This window comes from Halichoeres trimaculatus, unplaced genomic scaffold (genome assembly GCF_033239565.1).
Source record: "Halichoeres trimaculatus isolate MK-OKI-2021-1 unplaced genomic scaffold, fHalTri1.1 fHalTri1_scaffold_20, whole genome shotgun sequence".
Taxonomy (NCBI): domain Eukaryota; kingdom Metazoa; phylum Chordata; class Actinopteri; order Labriformes; family Labridae; genus Halichoeres; species Halichoeres trimaculatus.
Genome location: NW_027437198.1, coordinates 10,095,624 through 10,114,840, shown reverse-complemented (window position 1 = coordinate 10,114,840; position 19,217 = coordinate 10,095,624). Strand labels below are relative to the sequence as shown.

The following is a 19,217-nucleotide window of genomic DNA, read 5'->3' as shown; positions in this document are numbered from 1 at the left end:
TTCCTAAAATGACTACCTCAAAGATTTAATTTGGTAATACCTTGTGGGCAGGATTGTAGATTTCCATATTAGCTAAATATTTAGAAATCGTACCTCAAGAAATCCAGACTTTAGATTTAGAAATCTTAGCAAATCACTTGAAATCTTTGCAAAAGATTTATAAGTCTTGACTAGACATTTAGAAATCTTTGCTTAAAATTTTTAAATGTTTGCTTCAATTTCAGAAATCTTCACTAAATATTTAGAAACTTTGGTAAATATTTATAAATCTTTGCTTAAGATTTATAAATTGTTAAAAAATATTTAGCCTTGGTTTGATATTTAGAATGAAAACGAAATGTTTGGAAACATAAAATATTTTAAAATAGGACATTCATTTATAACAATTATAAATAACATTTAGATATAACTTTTAACATTGAGATAAAACATCCAACCATTTATATTTAATATTTAACATTTATATATTTTACAAATATTTCTCATATCTGCAGAAAAAAGTGATGTTTTACAGCTAAATGTGGAGAAATATTGTTATTTGTAGTGTGAGCATCTTTACAATTGGAGCCTCATAGATAGATGTTCCTGTGTGATATAATAACAACGATGACAGTAATAAAACCAATATTGAACTGTGTTGCCTCTTTAACTTTTTCAGTCTAGGTTTGAAAAGCGTTTCCAGTTATTAACAGACAGAAACGGGAAAAAGGTTAAGAAGCCATCTCCACAAAAAAAAAAAAAAAAAAAGAATTTGTGATAAAATTATTCCTTGAAAGAAATCTTTGTAGACAAGTTAAACATTTCATTCTTTTCTATTATTTCATGATTTATATCACATTGTTTTAACCTGATATAATGTCTGATTAATTGCTGCATTGTAAGGTGACCTTGAATCTTTTGAAAGGCGCACATGAATAAAATGAATTATTTCCTTTTCATCTCAAATCGTCTCTTTTTCTCTCACTGCTCCTTTTATCCGGTCCTCTTTCTCTCCTCCCCGCTCATCCTCCTCCCTCCCTTCCTCATCCGTTATCCTCCTCCCTCCCTCCCTCCTCCTCCTCCTCCTCCTTCTCCTCCTCCTCCTCTCTCAGTCTGCCTCAGCTGTCCTTGGTGCTGCTGCTGTTTCAGATGGAGGCTGCAGTATTTTGCTGAGTAGCGGTGAGCCAGCATTCACTGCCTCCAGCTCCCAGCTCTCAGCCGGTCCAGGAGGGTGCTGAGAGTCCTGGCGGAGGGGACTACAGCGCCCACAACCCTTTAGACGCAGCCCAGACTGTCTCCAGGCCTGCAGCGGGCTCCCTTGGAACCCTGGGAGTCGCAGTCCTTGCTAACTGGCTGCTGGAGGAGGCAGAGAGACAGAGAGATAGTGACGTGCCATGACAACCCTCAGAGAGAGAGGAAGAGAGAAAGGTGAGTTTATCTGTTTGTGTTTTCATTTCTTCTTCTGCCTGTCATCATTTCATCAGCCAGCCCTCCTCCTCTCTGACTGCCTGTCATCATTTTATCCATCTCTCCTCTCTGTCTCTTCTTCATCTCTACATCTCCATCATCACTTTTTCACCCACCATCTTTTCATGTCTCTTTTTCCTCCACACAGCATCCTCCCATCCCTGTCTCTGTTGCTCTGACGGTGCATTTTCCTGTTCATGAGCTGTGCTGTCAATGTGTTTGTCTCATTAGATCAGAATGTTAGTGTGTGTGTGTGTGTGAGTGTGAGGGAGAGAGTGTGTGTCCATCTCCACCCAGTCTGAGAAGCAGCTGACAGATCAATCTCATGTTCACAAAATGTTTTCTTGTTCCCTGGCTGTGAAAAAACAGCAATGAGAGGTTAGAGCACACGTCACAAGATGACATCATTAAAAACAAAATAACACAAAACTACAACACGAGACACAACAAGAGCTGTATGGCAGTATGTGAAAATAGGAGAGTGAATCAAGAGGGAATTAAATGGCGTGTTTTGTCAAAATGTCAATAAACAAGGACACAATGGACAGAACAAAACCATGACATGACACCATGTCAAAAACAGGATGACACCAAGACAAAAGAAATTAAAAGATATGACTGAACACAAAATAAAAAGAATCAATTCAAAAAGTTTTGGCAAATTGTAAAACATGGTAAAAAGTGACAGTTTGGGAAAAATAGCAAACAGCTAAAATAAATCTGACATTAAAGAGACTTCAGAGAAATAACATTTTACAACATGACAGAACATTAGAGGACACGTATCAACAAAGAGATAACAGAGAAGACATAAAACGACATTAAAACTTGAGAAAGAAACCATCAAAAGTGACATTAAAAGACATGAGATGAGGTAGGAAAATTTTAAAATGGCGACAAGAGAAATAGACGTAACAAAACACCATAAAAAGATGTAAAATAATGAAGCAAAAATGTCATACAGGAAAATGATAAAACTAAAAGAGTCAACATTAAAAAAAGAAATTACTTGAAAAGCACAAAAATAAAAAAAAACACAAAGCCACAAGTTAAAGCTATGATCCGAAACCCAGTTTAGCTGATGAGACCTGCCCCCTCGCCCCTGTGCTCCAAGATCCCGCCCCTCAGCTCTTATCCCCCTACCTCACCTCCTAAAGACACGCCCCCTCTTACAGAGCAAGAAGTCATCCCCCTTGTAACACACGGTGTTAGCTTTTTCAATTGGACCAGAGCGATCAAACCCATAAACCAGAGCAGAGCCGACTGTGGGCGAGGCTTTACCTTTCTCGGCGTTTCTTCACCCGCTCAGTTTACAGTGCTAAAGATGTGTGGCTAACTTATGCTAAAATCTATTGACAGAGCCGACCTGTTCCGACCAGCAGCGTTCAGTCATTAGCCAGTACAGGCACAGACTAACCAGAGTTATTCAGCTGACATCTCCCACTGTGGTCAACAAAGTCATTACCTGTTCAACAGAAACTCAGCTGTCTCAGCGTCAGTCTTCAGTCCCAAATCCCTCTGCAGCTTTTTCCACCTGTCAGACATTTCTCCAATATTCAGTATCTGTTGGCACCTGTATCGCTCATAAATCTTCCATGCTTCAGCCTTTTCCTTGAAACTTTTTTTGTTTTCTACCCTTCCCTGTGGAGGGTAACAGTAACAGCTTCCTGGTTTCGGTCTTCTCTGGCTCCATGACGTATCAGTAGCTGAGCAGCTAGCTGACGTGAGAGGGGTAGTGGGGAAGGACGAGGTGGACCATGGGCGGGACGGTGCAGAGCGAGGGAGACAGGGGATCGGGTGGACTCACGCACAAACCAGAAATGAGGGAAACGCCGGTTTGGATTGGTCAATTGTTATGCTGCTATGCAGCTGATGTACTGAACAGATTTTTTTCATTCTTTTTGCTTTTTATATTGTGTAGATTGGACCATCAGACCTTAACGGCCTCATTAACAATGTTATTAATAATTACAACGGTTTCAAATCGTAGACCATAGCTTTAAATGATGGAGAAAACAGTATAAAAGTATAAAATCACTGATACGAAAAGACACCACATAAGATAAGCGATATGATAGAGAAACAAAGGCATATAAAAAAAGAGATGACTGAAAACGTAGTGAAATGGAATTTGTCAAGAGGTTAAAAAAGATTTTTTTTAAATACACAAACTTGAAAAACAACCTAGAAATTGTGGGACAAAAATGACACAAGAAACGACACAACACAAAAGATTTAAACAAAGAGATCCTCAAAGCATGATGCAGATGAAAAAAAAAGATGAAATGACTACACTCAAAGATGAAAAGGAGTGAGAATAACATGGCTTGCAGAGAAAAAACATGAAAGAGACAAAATCAACATGAAAGGAAATACGAACATCAAACACAAGTTTAAGGACACAAAGAAGGAAAAACTCAAGAAATGAATGAAATAAGAGAAACTAGGGACAACAAGACTCTAAAAGACATTACATAAGAGGAAGAGAACTGTGGAGATGTTTGTCTGGAGTCATGTCACAACAGGATTCTGAAACATCGCCAGCGTTTGGCTCGTATCTGTTCTGCAGGTGAAACACTTGTTATGACAAACAGACGCTGTTTTATTTGGTGTCCATTCTCATGCTCTGATTTTCAGTTTTGGCTCCATCTTTGTTGTTTTGCCTTGATGCAGAGTGGCCACAGCGCCTCTCTGTTTACTGCTCACTCAGTGGCTGCAGGGCGAGGCAGCAGATGGCCTTTCTGCTACCTGCCCACTCCTCCCTCCTCTCCTCCCCGACCCACTCTGCCTCCCTCTCTGCTACACCATATTATACCTTAACTTTGCTTATCTTTCTGTCTTCACTGGGATTGAAAGGACAGGGACATTTGGCAGATAGTGTCCGACACAATGTCTTTACAGGAGTATAAAGATAAGCCTTCAGATCAGAGCTGTCGTATTCACACAGTGTGACCCTCTCAGCATCATGATCCATCAGACCTGCCTTTTGTCCTTGGTGGGGTCCATTTCAGCTGACTTTGGCCAGGCTTTAGCAGTGTGAAGAATGGTATTAGTGTGCTTGTGTTCAAATGAAGCCAGTACAGGAGTGGCAAAAAAAAAGACTGTACTTCCATGAGTGTCCACGAAATGTTTGCGGAATCGACCGTTTTCGGCGTCATGTAAACGGGGCCTGAGTCGCTAATTTTACTACCACCCACTGTGGGGGGGGGGTAAATTTTTATAACTCGGCAGTTCAGAGGATATTGAGATCACGAGCTCCCCCAATAAGAGGCACAGCTGAGGGTCACGTGACTGACAGGCGCCCTATGGCTGTAGGCAAAGCCCTTGCCACTACCAATATGGCCGCTATAGCCAATGTGCTTCATTTTCCGTTTTAGAAACAGACGGGTGACGTCGGCGAGACTACGTCCATGTTTGATACTGTCTATGGTTATGCTGCGTTCCATTTGCACTCGGAAGTCGGAATTTCCGAGTTTTGAGTGGAACGCCCCGGAGGTCAGAATCTCAGCCCTATATGTCGGAGCACCCACGCCACTTTAGAGTTCCCAGTGGGAAATTCTGAGTTCGGGTGTAACAGTAATTAAGCTCCTTGTATTTGTTGTATTCTTTTATTTAAGAATTTCTGACTAGTGTTTGTCACAGTAAATCAGCCGTATATATGTTATTATTTGATGTTTATATACAGAAATACTGCTTTTAAGTTTTTCTGACTTGGCAGCTAGAACGCTGAACTCGGAGATGACGTCATTCCCACTCCTAACTTCCTTGTTTCAAGAACAAATGAAACACAGCATTAGTCCCCGTAAAGCTTCGTGTCCAATTGTTACAGCAGAAATAAATGTGTTTACAGCCTGGTACAAAAACTGTTTTGGTCTCAGTTCATTTAATATGTCAGGTTCAAAGATAAAGATTATTGTGAGTTTGGTGTCAGCTGCTCATTGAGTTGCTAAACGGAGTATTCAAGCATGTTCCCCGCTTTGTTGATTTTTTTACCACTACAAAAAAAATCAAAATTTTCTTTTGTTTTATTAATTCTTGTGATTTATGTCTCTACTCTAACTGGACTTTTTGATAAACATGGATTAAAGCTTTTCACAGTTAGTAACCAAATGTTAGCAAATGTGCATTCTTATTTAATCCCACTGTGATAGCACCAGTGCTGTATGTAATTTTGCCGGAGTGTTATTACCATAACTGCCACGGTTTGTTCAATCAGAAAAATTCAAATGGCTTGGAAACCTAAAACTTTGTGCTTTGCAGTAATACATGGTTCATTACAGAAATCACAAGCATGTTAGTTAGCATAGCAAGGCAAAACAACAAAAGTATCATTATTGTGTTTCTTTTTTTTTATATTGCTTATACTTCCATACCATGTGGAATATTTATTTACCAAATGTTCAAAAATTCTGGTTTATGTACGACTGGAAAAGGGGGGCCATTTTCAGACCATTTTTCAACCATTACAACAAAATACATCAAGACCATTTCAGCCTCAGTAGGCATGACCTTCCGTAAAAAACAATCAAGAAAGTATTGACACAAAAATACAACTCAGAAAAGATTTCATCGCACCTGTAACCACCTTTCCCTCTCATCTGCCAAGCAGCCCTTTGTACACCTGTGCCAGATAAGAAGCAGATCAATGACACTCGTCCTGGTTTCTGTAGCTGCAGAAACTCCTTACAGGTTCTGGAAATCCCACAGCCCCTTCCTCCATCTTCCTCCTCCTCCCTCTCGGCCTCTCCGAGCAGTTGACCTCTAAAACGCCTCATTAAGAATTAAGCAGAAAAAGAAACAGACTGTGGTTTAGGAGACAGAGAGGGCCCTGTGACAGGAAGTCAGGAGAGAGATGACAACACTCAGCCGATAGTAACGACCCACTTCACAGAGGAAGACAGAAACGGAAAGTTAGTCCCAAAGCTACAATCTTTTCCCTGTTTCATACCACTGGAGTAAACCTGCGTGATGCCCCTGCTTTATGGAGCAAAAACAATGAATTTAATGTTTGGTATTTAAAATAAAATTTGGCATTGGAAAACATATCCTAAAACTGAAAAAAGAAATATGGGCATTGAAAAATGTGTATCACATGTTTTATTATTATATCTATAATGACATCAAAACAGGTAATGGCACTGATCACATTTTGCTTAAGTTAAGAACATGGAAATCTTATGTTTTATGTTTATTCATTTTTTTTGCATGTTTTTCTTTTTAAATCACAATTTATTTATTTACTTTTTGCTTACTGTCTTTTTACAGTTTCAACTTTCTATCACTCCTTTGGTGTGGAGGAGAGGGCTTGGGCGAAGGGCTAGAGGGATACAACAAAACAGTGACAGAAAGTTGAAACTGAAAAAATAGTAAGCAAAAACAAAAAGTGTGATAAAAAAAAAGTATTGAAATTATAAACTGTCATTCAAAAACATGAATATGAAATGCACGTTCTTCTGTGTCAGTGTTCCTTTTTCTGTTTTAAAATGTGTTTTTTAGCGTCAAATTTAATTTTCCATTCCAAACACTGAAGTCATCGTTTTGGCTCTGTACTGCTTGTCCTATCATTTACAGTGAAACTGAGACTCCCCAGAAAAAAAGAGAACAGTGGATCAAAGAGATCTTTTCAGACGTACCTGAAAAGCTTTGAATTCAGTGAACTCCTTCAAGATATTATCATCTAAAAAAAGAAATAACAGGGACCCGAGTTTGCTTCTCTGAGGGACTCCACATTGTACTGCCGACAAAAAAACCTACAAGTATTGGATAAATATTGGACTTTTCTTGACAATATAACTCATTATATGTTTTTTTTTGTTAGATCTGTTGTAATTAATCTCCTTTTGCTATTTTCTGTCTCTGAATAGTAACTGCTGAGTCATGTCTGCCGGCCTAGAAGATACAGACAACGTGTTTGGTGAGTCTTTCATGTACACATTATTTAAAAAATTGATTCATTTTTAATTTAATTTATATATATATATATATATATATATATATATATATATATATATATATATATATATATATATATATATATATATATATATATATATATTCTCTGCAAATTCTAATTCACCACAGTCTTGTGTGACTCAAACCTATTTTAGAGGAAAATGTTGGACTTTTCATGTTTTTTTGTACTTGATGTTTATGGAAATGAATCTCACTTTCTGAGCATGATGAAGGTTTCACTTGGAAGTGACAATCCTCTCTACCCTCTTTTTTTTTTTTCCTTTTCTCCTTTCTTCTTCCAGTTTCTCATATCAGTGATGTCTCTCCTTCCTTCCCCCCTCCTCTAATACAATTACCACTCTCCTCTGGGTCGTCCCCCTCCTCCTGCTCTCTTCCATCAGTTATTTTGTGTCTCATGTCTTCATGCACCATCGCGCCATTCATCAAATATGTTTTCTCTTCTTGTGTCACCCATATGCCACGTTTTACCCTAAAACCTCCACATCCACTGATATAGCTCTTTGCCGTTCACCCCTCATCTCACCCCTCATCTTTCCCTTTTCAGTCCCCTGGGAAATAAACTGCTGTCAGCTCATTGTGGGGGAGGGTACGGGAGGGAGCCTTAATGTTGTACACACATAGTTTATGACCACACCATAAAAACTTGATCTCTGACAGTTAATGTAAAAAATGACTTTTCATATCTTTGTTTTCTGGAATAATGCCCCCAGATTCGACTGAAGTGTTTTGGGTTTTTATTTTTCGAAAGGAAGAGCTCTACAGCAGCTGTCTTTTTGTTTTCTTAACCGTGCCCAATCAAACAAATCCTTTTTCCTCTCACACTGAAATTTTACAAAACACCCTTTTCAGCTTCTCTTTAAGGCTTCCTGCTCCACAAACCCCCTTCTCTCTGAATGGTCAGTTCTTTGGAGGCCTGGCAAGGGGCGGAGCTATGGTGTCATGAAGCACTTTGGAGATCCTGATTTCAGCAAGTCTCATTAAGATATCATTAAGATCTCGTAAAGATCTCAAGAAGATTTCGATGGTATTTTTCAGAACGGAGTGTTTTGATCAGTTTACAGAAACAATCGGAGATTTCTACAACATATGAATATATGAAGGTCTGAAAATCTGCATGTTCACTCTGAACATTGTTCCTTTATCTTCATGTTTAATCAATGTGAAAGTGTAATACAGTCAGTATGTTTACATGCATGCAGCGGTCTGACTAAAGTCATAGATCAATCATAATATCGCATTCGGGACCTAGGCCTGGACCATATGAATATATTCCCAAACGCACATTTTTCTGTCCAGTTGGGCCTCTCAACCACACAAAACAGCAATTTCACCCACATACACAGAGATTTTTTAGATTTTTTGTTGATGTTGTTGATGTTCATGAAGTAATGAGTCCACCTTCGACCACTCCGTCCACACAAACGACTCAACTTTATTTATTTATTTATTTTTTTATGCCACCTCCTTACTCCATTGGCTGCTTCCTCTTCCTGTTTTTGACTGCGCATGCTCATAACATTCTTCCTCTATGGTTTTCACATTTTGCTAACCTACCACTCATTGGCCAGGCATGGCATTGTAAGCTTCAGAGGCAACTGTTTTCAGTTTTGCCTCTTCATATGTACAGAGATATTTCTGTGGTGTGGACAGAGATTTTTATTTAACGAGGACAAAGATATCCCGTTAAAAAAAATATCCATATTCGGTGGTCCAGGCCCTAGTCTTGTCTGCGTATATACAGAAAAGAGAATTGGACTTCTGACCTGGGACGTCTCACTCCACTTTGATAGTTTCAGTTCACCTTAAGAGGAGGCAACATATTAACAGTGATGGCTGAGATGGACACAGCCGTAGCTCTTTATGTTTCTTATAAACTATTCGTGTTAATTTCATAACAAAGTGTTTGTTGTTTTGGAGCGCAGGGACAATATTTATTCTGGTCATTTCCTTACACTGAACACCGAGGTGTATCGAGACCTACTGAGTCCTGCCAAATCCAACTGCAGTCCAGTAGCAATTGGATTATCTCAGTCCATTCTCGGTCTGAGTAAGATGTTTACATGCATCTCAGTAGTCCCATCTCAAGCTGACTAAGCTCATAGTCTGATTTCTCAAGCTACATGTAAACATACTGAATCTAACCACTGGTTGTCATGAGTAAAGACAGAGAAGTGTGTGAGTATTGGTCAGCGTGTTGAATATTTGATGGAGCTCTGATGGGATGAGTGGGAGGATGAGGAGAAACTCGTTATGTGTAAAACTTCAGGCGTCAATACAAATACTGCTGAGGCTGTTTGGAGGAGGCTGTGCTGCTAATGAGATGTTCATTCATGATTCACTCCACAGAGGAACGGACTAATGACTCAAGATTCTCTGTTGTTTGTGTGTTTCATCATGATTTCCTAATGAGTCCGTGTGATGAAAGTCTGTTTGGTGACTGTGTTTCAGACCTGAACGAGGCGATCCCAGAGACCGAGCTGCTCGATAACAGCATCCAGAAAGGCCGGGCTCAGCTGTCCGTCAAAACACGAAGACACCGCCCCTCCAGGTCCCGATACCGTGACAGTGTGAGCTCAACAGAGGGGGACGACAGTCTGGAGAGAAAGGTATGGTCCGTGTCCACAGGTAGATTCCTAAAATGTGGATTACAAAAGAAAAATATTCAAATGTCCGCTTATAAAATCACACAAATGATTCTGTGTGGGTGTTTTTAACAGGACAGCCCTTTACATTCGGCCCGCTCACCTCTCCAGCTTGCCATACGAGGCAGCTCCCCCTCTCCTGATTCGCTCCTGTCAGTACGAAGCCCCGCCTTCTCCTTTGACACATCCCTGGTGAGACCAATCAGAGCTCAGGGCAGCTTTTCATGAAGAACCAAACTAGAGAGGGTTAGAGTCGGGGATTTAAGTTTAATTTTTGTTCCCCAGGTGCGTCGCTCTCCAGAGGATGAAGGCGCACCATTGGTCACGCCCCCACGAGGGCGGTATCACCAGTTGACCAACGCCACGTCTCAGGAGGCCCTGGTGACCCCGAGCAACTCGCCTTCCAAGTCCTGCCCTTCTCCTGACTGCTCGCGTGTCTACATGAGGAGGAGCAGGAGGCCTGACAGTGAAGGTATCTGCAAAAACACGTGACAACACACCTGAGCTGACACAAGGAGCTACACCTGTAGATTAACCTGTAAAAACTTAACAAACCACGTGCTCCACCAATGTTCATCCTGACTTTATTTGTGTGTGTTTGTCAGTGCTGGTTTCAGACTCGAGCCGGGACTCAAGTCCAGCTGATTCTAGCAGTCCGACCGTCGTCTTCGACAAGAAAACAAAGAGACGCTTCCTGGACCTGGGGTGAGATGTCAATGGGGCGCCGATTGTAAAGTTGCACGCACTACAAATTATAACGACATTTCTCCACATTTAGCTCTGAAACATCACTTTTCTGCTGATTTAGAGAAAAAATTGTGAAAAACTATTTTTCTAATATTATATTTGAATGTTAAATGTTATTTATAAATGTTATTAAAAAAATGTCCTGATTCAAAACATTTTGCTAAGTTTCTAAACATTTTGTTGTTGCCTCCTCAGCTTGGATTCAAGTGGGGCTTCCCTCAGCTTTTCGCTTAACTATGTTGTTCTGTTTTTGTGTTTCGCTCCAATCATAGAATAGCTTTTAACCTTTTTTTGTGTTTTATCAAAGATTTAGAAATCTTATGCAAAGATTTCTAAATATGGATTCAAGATTTCTAAATTTTAAGGCACAATTTCTTAATATTTAGCTAATATACAAATTCACACTCCTGCTCGCCGGAAGCATCATATTCAAGGAAGTGATTTTAAGAAAGTCAAGCTCTACTTCTTTAAATTTGGCCACAGTATCTTTAACAGCGCCATCACAGCACTTGGTTCGTTTATTTTCTAACAGCTGATTTAGCCGACTGTGTTTGACTTTCTCAAAATCTGCTTGGCTGGACCGCTTCCTCCAACTTTCATTTTGGTGCTTCCAGTGGGCGGGAGTGTGAATTTGCACGTTAGCTCAATATTTAGAAATCGCACCTTAAGATTTAGAAATCTTGACTTCATATTTAAAAACCTTAGCAAATGTTTAGAAATCTTTGCTCAAGACTTTGAAATCCTGAGTAAATATTTAAAAAATCTCAGCATATATCTTTAAATCTTTAGAAAAAAAGATTTATAAATCTTGACTAGACATTTAGAAATCTTTGCAAAGGATTTTTAAATCTTTGATAAATATTTTGTCTTAGCTAAATATTAGAATGAAACCAAATGTTTAGAAACATAGCTTAATATTAAAAATCAGGACATTCATTTATAACATTTATAAATAACATTCAACATATAGACGAAATATTCAACACTTACATATGATATTTGACAAATGTATTTTTTATAAATATTTCTCTAAATCTGCAGAAAAAGTGATATTTTGGAGCTAAATGTGGAGAAATGTTGTTATTTGTAGTGTGCGCCCCATAGATGTCTGTTATCGATCAGCAGGGTATCAGATGATTAACACTGGAATGAAACAGCCTCTGCTATTGGCTGAGACATGATGTAAATGTTAGTCTCTGTCTCTTCCTCCCCTCAGGGTGACTCTCAGGCGGTCGTACATCAGGGTGAGAAAAGATAAATCCAACAGGCTCTCTGTGGGCAGCAGGTGAGTCCAACATAAGAACATGGAGCGAAAATGCTGGAGCAACAGATGGATGAAATAAAACCTGCACACTAACATGTGTTTTCTGTCCTCAGAGAGCCGTCTGAGAGTCCGTCTCGTTCTTCAGGCTCCTTTGTCCCATTTTCCTGGTTCACTGAAGGACGGGGGTCTCTCTCCTCGTCTGGGACTCCTCCATGCTCCCCAAAAATCACCCCTCTGAGCTCCCCGAGACCCCGCAAGTCTCACTCTCAGGTACAGATCTTGATCTTCAGAGCCACTTCCTCTTTGAATACAAAACCATTGTCTGTAAAGGAAAATTCCACCTATATAAACTAATCTATCAATCTTAAAGGGACACAAACCTCAAGGTTTTGTTGTTCACACAAATTCACCTCAATTAAAGATTGTAATTCATCATATTGCACCATTTTATCATCAAGACACCTGCCAACCAATCAGAGAGCAGAAGTTTCAGATGCACAGTTCAGTCTAATTACTCACCACACACACACACACACACACACCACACACACCACATACACACGCACGCACGCACGCACGCACGCACGCACACACGCACACACACACACACACACACACACACACACACACACACACACACACACACAGTATCAGTTTGCAGCCTATGTGCTTCTGTGAATTGATTTTCTGATTTACTAAGCTTCACCCACACGACTACCTAGATGCTTTTAGTTCAAGCACCACAACACACATAAATAGACACACGCACACACATACAAACACACACACACACAAGCACACACACACACACACACATATGCAGTCACATGATCCTAAATCTGTGGTTTGTTTTGTGGTTGATGATAAATATTCTGTTGTAGTCAGTGAGAACAATTGTTGTCTGCAGGAAAAACTCTGTGTGCGTGTGTGTGTGTGTGTGTGTGTGTGTGTGTGTGTGTGTGTGTGTGTCTGTTGTGACCATAAACACACACTCTCAGTTCCCCTCATTTATCTTTTCTGTTGGTTTTATCTCTTCAGTTAATGACTCTCCCTCCCTGTTTCACCATAAAAGCTCAGAGGAAGAAGCTCCACTGAACATCCATCAGAGAGCTGCCTAATGGCTCCAAAACACTTGAGTGTGTTTCTGTGTGTGTGTGTGTGTGTGTGTGTGTGTGTGTGTGTGTGTGTGTGTGTGTGTTTCTCTATTATTCTGAGGACCATGCTGTTGTTATGCACTCATCAAAGGGAGGCCACTAAAGCGCTGCAATGACTCTACACCAGTGGTCACCAAACCTTTTTGAGGCCAAGATCTCTAAACCTAACCAGTGTGAATGCAAGATCTACTTATTGGAGGCTTTAGGAAAAATGGAAAACACATCATGTATTTCCAGTTTTAACGTGCCTAGATGTATGAATTATACTCAAGTCTCTCGTATTAAAGTGTCATAAACTGTTTTGCTTTCCTGCTAAAACTCCTTGGGTCTGCTCTACGCTGTAGTGCCTGACGCTCTGCAGTACTCCTCCAAAACACATGAGGGCAGTGGCGTCAGAGTGAGAGTCAGATCACACATTTCTGGCTCCAATATATTTTCTTTTTCAGCATTTCTGAGGGTATTGTTACTCTGAAGCCAATACATGTTGTCATTTATCACTCAGTAGCTTTTTAAAGAAAGGATTCAGAAGGGGCAGCAATGTGCGAGGTTAAAAATTCTTCTCTTTCTCTCTTTCTCTTTTTCGCACATGCGATCTGTCCATTGGTCCAGCTCAATTAATCTCATCTACAAATATTGCTCTGCCAGCTTTTGTGACGTGGTTACACACTGATGTCAGTCTCGTTAGCTGCGCCTGTACGCTTAGCTCTTTGTTGGTCGCTCAAACTCAAAGTACCTCAAACTGTTTCCCTGTTTTTCAGGAGTCAGCCCTCAGCGAGGAATTTTCTCCTCCTCACACCTCCTCCTCAACCTCTCCTCCTGTAGACTCTTCCTCCAGATCCTCCCATCCATACCACACCCTGTCCCAGTCTTCTGATGAGGTAGGACACAAACACGAAGGGTTGTTGCTATCATTCACAAAACAAGCAAAGATACATGAGGTGCATCAACTTTACTGACTGTTCTCACAGCTCTCTCCTTCCTGTGTCTCTTCTCTCTCAGCCTTTAGATGAGCCGTCATGTCCCGTGTCTTTGTGGACGACTCAGCAGGTCTGTCAGTGGCTGAGAGGACTCAACATGGAGCAGTATGTCCCAGAGTTTAATGCAAAGGATATTGATGGTCGAGAGCTGCTGCAGATGGACGGAAACAAACTGAAGGTGAGAAAAAGACTCAGAAATTCTCATTATTTAAAAGTATTGTCCTTATAATTTGGTTTAAAAGAGGAGAAAATTGTCAAATAGCATGACTATGACTGACATTTGATGAGTTAAAGCATCAGAGTGAGACTTCTGTCTTCATCCTCTGCAGGGTCTGGGCGTGCTCAGTTCGTCTGACCGTAGCGCCATAAAAAGACGCATCAAAGAAATCCAAAATGCAGTCGAGAAAGAGAAGAAAGCTCTGGACAAGATGGAGAAACAGAAAGAAAAGCAACGACGGAAAGACCAGGAGCAGCGCAAGAACTGATTCCACTACAAGGGGGAGACGCACAAAGACGAACAGGGGAAGGGGTTGAGAAGCTAACTAAAGGGAGAAATGTAAAAATGTTACGACTGAGCCTGACAGAGAGACAAAGACGGACATTTGTACAAAAAAAGAAAAGATTACAAACAAAGTGACATATGATTTTGAGTTAGAGAAGAAGAATAGATGTCTGAATTATTCTTTTCCATCAGATTTATATTACACCTGTCTGATGTGTACATAAAAATCAACATTTCAATAAAGAAATCTGTCTGAAACTATTTGTAGCTGATTTCTTTTTCCTCAACAAAAAGTTAGATTAAGTAATGTTTAATGTTTAGGTAGACCTTGCTAGTACTGGGTTGGACCCCTTTTGCCTTCAGAACTGCCTTAATCCTTGATTTCATAGATTCAACAAGGTACTGGAAACATTCCTCAGAGAGTTTGGTCCATATTAACATGATAGCATCACACAGTTGCTGCAGATTTGTCGGCTGAACATCCATGATGAGAATCTCCCGGTCCACCACATCCCAAAGGTGCTCTATTGGATTGAGATCTGGGGACTGTGGAGGACATTTGAGTACAGGGAACTCATTGTCATGTTGAAGAAACCAGTCTGAGATGATTCCAGCTTTATGACATGGAGCGTTATCCTGCTGGAAGTATCCATCAGAAGATGGGTACACTGTGCTCATAAAGGGATGGACATGGTCAGCAACAATACTCAGGTAGGCTGTGGACTTTAAACCATGCTCAGTTGGTACTAAGGGGCCCAAAGTGAGCCAAGAAAATATCCTGCACACCATTAAACCAGCAGCAGCCTGAAACGTTGATACAAGGCAGGATGGATCCATGCTTTCATGTTGTTGACGCCAAATTCTGACCCTACCATCTGAATGTGGAGCAGAAATCCAGACTCATCAGACCAGACAACGTTTTTCCAATCTTCTATCGTCCAGTTTTGGTGTTGCTGTGTGAATTGTAGCCTCCGTTTCCTGTTCTTAGCTGACAGGAGGGTCACCCGGTGTGGTCTTCTGCTGCTGTAGCCCATCTGCCTCAAGGTTGGACGTGTTGTGTGTTCAGAGATGCTCTTCTGCAGACCTCGGTTGTAACCAGTGGTTATTTGAGTTACTGTTGTCTTTCTATCAGCTCCAACCAGTCTGTCCATTCTCCTCTGACCTCTGGCATCAACAAGGCATTTTGGCCCACAGAGCTGCTGCTCACTGGATATTTTCTCTTTTTGGGACCATTCTCTGTAAACCCTAGAGATGGTTGTGGGTTAAAATCCCAGTAGATCAGCAGTTTCTGAAATACTCAGACCAGCCCGTCTGGCACCAACAACCATGCCATGATCAAAGTATCTTAAATCACCTTTTTTCCCCCATTCTGATGCTCGGTTTAAACTACAGCACATCGCCTTGACCATGTCTACATGAATAAATGCATTGAGTTGCTGCCATTTGATTGGCTGATTGGAAACGAGCAGTAGGACAGGTGTGCCCAATAAAGTGATTGGTGAGTGTGAATCAGCAGGTGATCACAGAGCAAGTGTGTTGATGTAAAGTGGGCGGTGTCAGTGTAGAGTGGAGTTTTGACAGACAGGTGTTTAAACCAATGTCATGACATCAGGAGCACAGCTATCCATTTTACCTGGGTTACACACAACCAAAGAGCAGCAGTCAAAAACAGACTGGTAATAAAAAACTTTATTTTCAAAAGTTAAAAAAAAAAATCCATCAGCAGCTAGCTGCCTTTTAGCATCTCATAAAAAATAAAACACTGAAATAGAAAACGAACAACACTTATCTGATAAAAAAAAGTTTCATAAATAGAAAATAAATCAATTTGTTCTTCCACAGTGTTAAATTTAACATTGAGTTTCATACCAATACAAACCTTAAATATAAATAAATAAATAAATAAATAAATGTTTAAAACATTCAAATATTGCTTTACCTCTTCCGCCATTACCCCATCACCTTTTTCTAAATAAAGAAAATACCCTCACATCTATCAAAAATACACCAGCTCACAAAAGTAAACTTTTACCACAGAAAAAAAACAGTCTTCAATAAATAATGCACAAAAAAAAAAAATCAATAAATATTATTTAAATAAGCAAATTTCAGGTTAATTTTCTTTGTAAATTAGCACTTAAGATAGTCTGATAATGGCTGTAGAATAAGTCAGTCATTGATTTTATATTTTATACAACAAAAAAGGCACACTTTGTGAGGAAGAAGTGGCTGTTTTCAGCACAACCGTTTCTTTTCCGACATCACATCCTATGACGTAGCAAAGGGGACTCGCTTTTGGATCGTGTTCATCGCATTTTTCCACGGTATTATTTAATTTGACCTTTCACTTAGATTGTTAAAAATTGCAATCACACAGGATGTAGAAATACTGCTGTCACAGGACATCGAGTCCACTTTTTCCCTGATGGGAAGAAAAATGGAGTCAGCTTTCATGCTTGGGTTTGTTTTGTGCAGGTGAAGAGACGGGACTTTGTTTCTGCATCAGTAACAAAAAAAGTGGTTGTCTGTGGTGCGCATTTTTGGCAGGGAGATTACGTGCCTGACGATGTGATAGAGCTCAGGATGGGATACCGGAGCCAGGTCAGGTGAGACTGATGTGGCCCCATCAATATAGGCAACTACAGGTTTTCCCAGCAGCAGCAGCCCCTGGCCTTGCTCTCAGTGACAAATGTAAACAAGGTTTGTCAGAGATTCAGCCCAATGGAAATGTGTTAAATTGTATAAAATATAAATCTGTGCAAGTGTTAAATTTTGTTTCCTGACACTAGATTAGAGGACGGACCAAAGGACAACATCTGGTTCAGAAAAATGAAGCCTATGTGGAAGTGCTAAAAGTTGCTGCTCACCGAGAACCAGCTTGAGGCTGGCTGCGGAAACACTGGAAACCACATAAACACCAAGCCAAAAAACAGACTTCCAAGGCATTAAAATACCTTTTTACAGCTGGGTTCAAAACATGTCTTATAATACTAATTTCTCTACCGATACACACTGTACTGAGGATGACTTTCATTATAGCTCAGTGGTTAGAAGATATCAGGATCACGAGTTTGCCCAATCAGACGCACAGCTCAGCTCATGTGATCAACAGGCACCTATAGCTGTAACAGAGGAAGCTCAACGATTGGCTTCATTACCCCGCATCAGGAACAGACAGGTGACGCAGTCTGTGGGATTCACCTTTGATAGACCTTCGTCTTTCTCTCTATTATAACGACACAAAGCACGTTGTTTCATGATCAGCACTTACGCTTACTACTTATTTTGAAGTTATTTATCTGTTTTTAAACTTTACACATGCTTTTGTGAACATAGGAATGGGCTACACATTGCTAGCTAACAGCGCTCATGCACCGGGACACCTGATCCATTCTTCTCACACCATAACTCCACTGCTCTCCTACGGCCATCATTCCTCCTAATCCTGCTCTGTTCCTGCTCTCCATCTTTGCTAACAGGCCCATAATCATAACCCTGAGGACCATCACATGTATGGGAATACAGATTTTCTTCATCCTCATGGGCGGGGGTGACAGTCAGGTCCATGTTTATTCATGTTAAACAGAGGCAGTATCAGCAGGACTCCCTCTGTGACGTCACGGTCAAACGCCACTTTTAAATGCCTCCCGAAGATAATATTTCTTTCAAAAAATTATCTTTAAGTAATTTTTCTCTGAAGTGCTTAACTGTTGTTTTCAACCTGCAATATGCCCTTTAACACATTAAAAAAATCAACAATCTTTTTTCAAAAGGTGTAAAAAGATGTGAAATTTGAGCATTTAAATGATCTTAAAAACACTGGTCTGGTTTCAGTTTGAGACTGACTTTTCCCACTGCTAATCTGTTTCATGTTAACTGCTTTTTCAAGTCAGGTATTTCTGCATCCTCACGACTTCTACAAACACTGTAAACAGAAACAGACTCAGTCAGAAAGAACCAGAGGTTTCAGGAGATGCACAGGTTCAGACCTGCATGTCTCAAATCCATCAAAATCCTCCCTTAAAATTCCTTCACATTCCTGCTCTGTGGATTTCTGGGACAGAAGAGGCGGATGCTTCTGCTGATAGAGGAACATGCTGGAAAGTCCTACATCACTGATGCACGTCAGCCAGTCTGAGAAGAGATCATCAGGAAACATCTCGAAATATAAATAGATAAATAAATAATTCTTCAAGTGTAGCAGCAGTCAGCAGAGATGGTCTCTGCAGACAGATGAGTTGCTTGGTAGAAGTTTGTTTTTTAGTCAGAAAGAGAATCTGTTATCTGCCGCAGCAGTCTGGTGTTTGGTGTGCAGCAGCTCCAAGATGAAGCAACAGGTGGTTGCGTTTGAGCAACAATAAATACAACCCTCTCATGGGGTCGTGCGTGAGCTGATCCCTTCAGAGTTCACGACTTTTAGACCTTGTGTTTTTTGAAGAAACTTTAACTCCAAGGCTGTCCTAATTTTCCCCATGTCCCTGAATGCAGCATCTACCCAGCCCAGAGAGTGTC

At 40.4% G+C, this 19,217-nt stretch overlaps 1 protein-coding gene across 1 annotated transcript; it reads left to right on the top strand.

Annotated features, from left to right (window-relative positions):
• The first annotated feature begins 1,089 nt into the window (after nt 1–1,089).
• samd14 (sterile alpha motif domain containing 14) lies at nt 1,090–14,963 on the top strand. The gene is made up of 11 exons (XM_074695845.1): nt 1,090–1,407; nt 7,311–7,360; nt 9,868–10,025; nt 10,137–10,253; nt 10,347–10,533; nt 10,667–10,766; nt 12,025–12,093; nt 12,186–12,342; nt 13,985–14,104; nt 14,226–14,381; nt 14,533–14,963. The coding sequence occupies exons 2-11, from the start codon at nt 7,324–7,326 to the stop codon at nt 14,686–14,688; spliced, it is 1,257 nt and encodes a 418-aa protein (XP_074551946.1). The 5' UTR covers nt 1,090–1,407; nt 7,311–7,323; the 3' UTR covers nt 14,689–14,963.
• Nucleotides 14,964–19,217: the final 4,254 nt, after the last annotated feature.

Bases quoted from the DNA above. Each gene is read 5' to 3' on its own strand.
- samd14 (XM_074695845.1), top strand. From the start codon at position 7,324: ATGTCTGCCGGCCTAGAAGATACAGACAACGTGTTTG. The intron at 10,534-10,666 runs GTATCTGCAAAA...TGTGTTTGTCAG, and splicing joins CAGGAGGCCTGACAGTGAAG to TGCTGGTTTCAGACTCGAGC. The intron at 14,105-14,225 runs GTAGGACACAAA...CTTCTCTCTCAG, and splicing joins TGTCCCAGTCTTCTGATGAG to CCTTTAGATGAGCCGTCATG.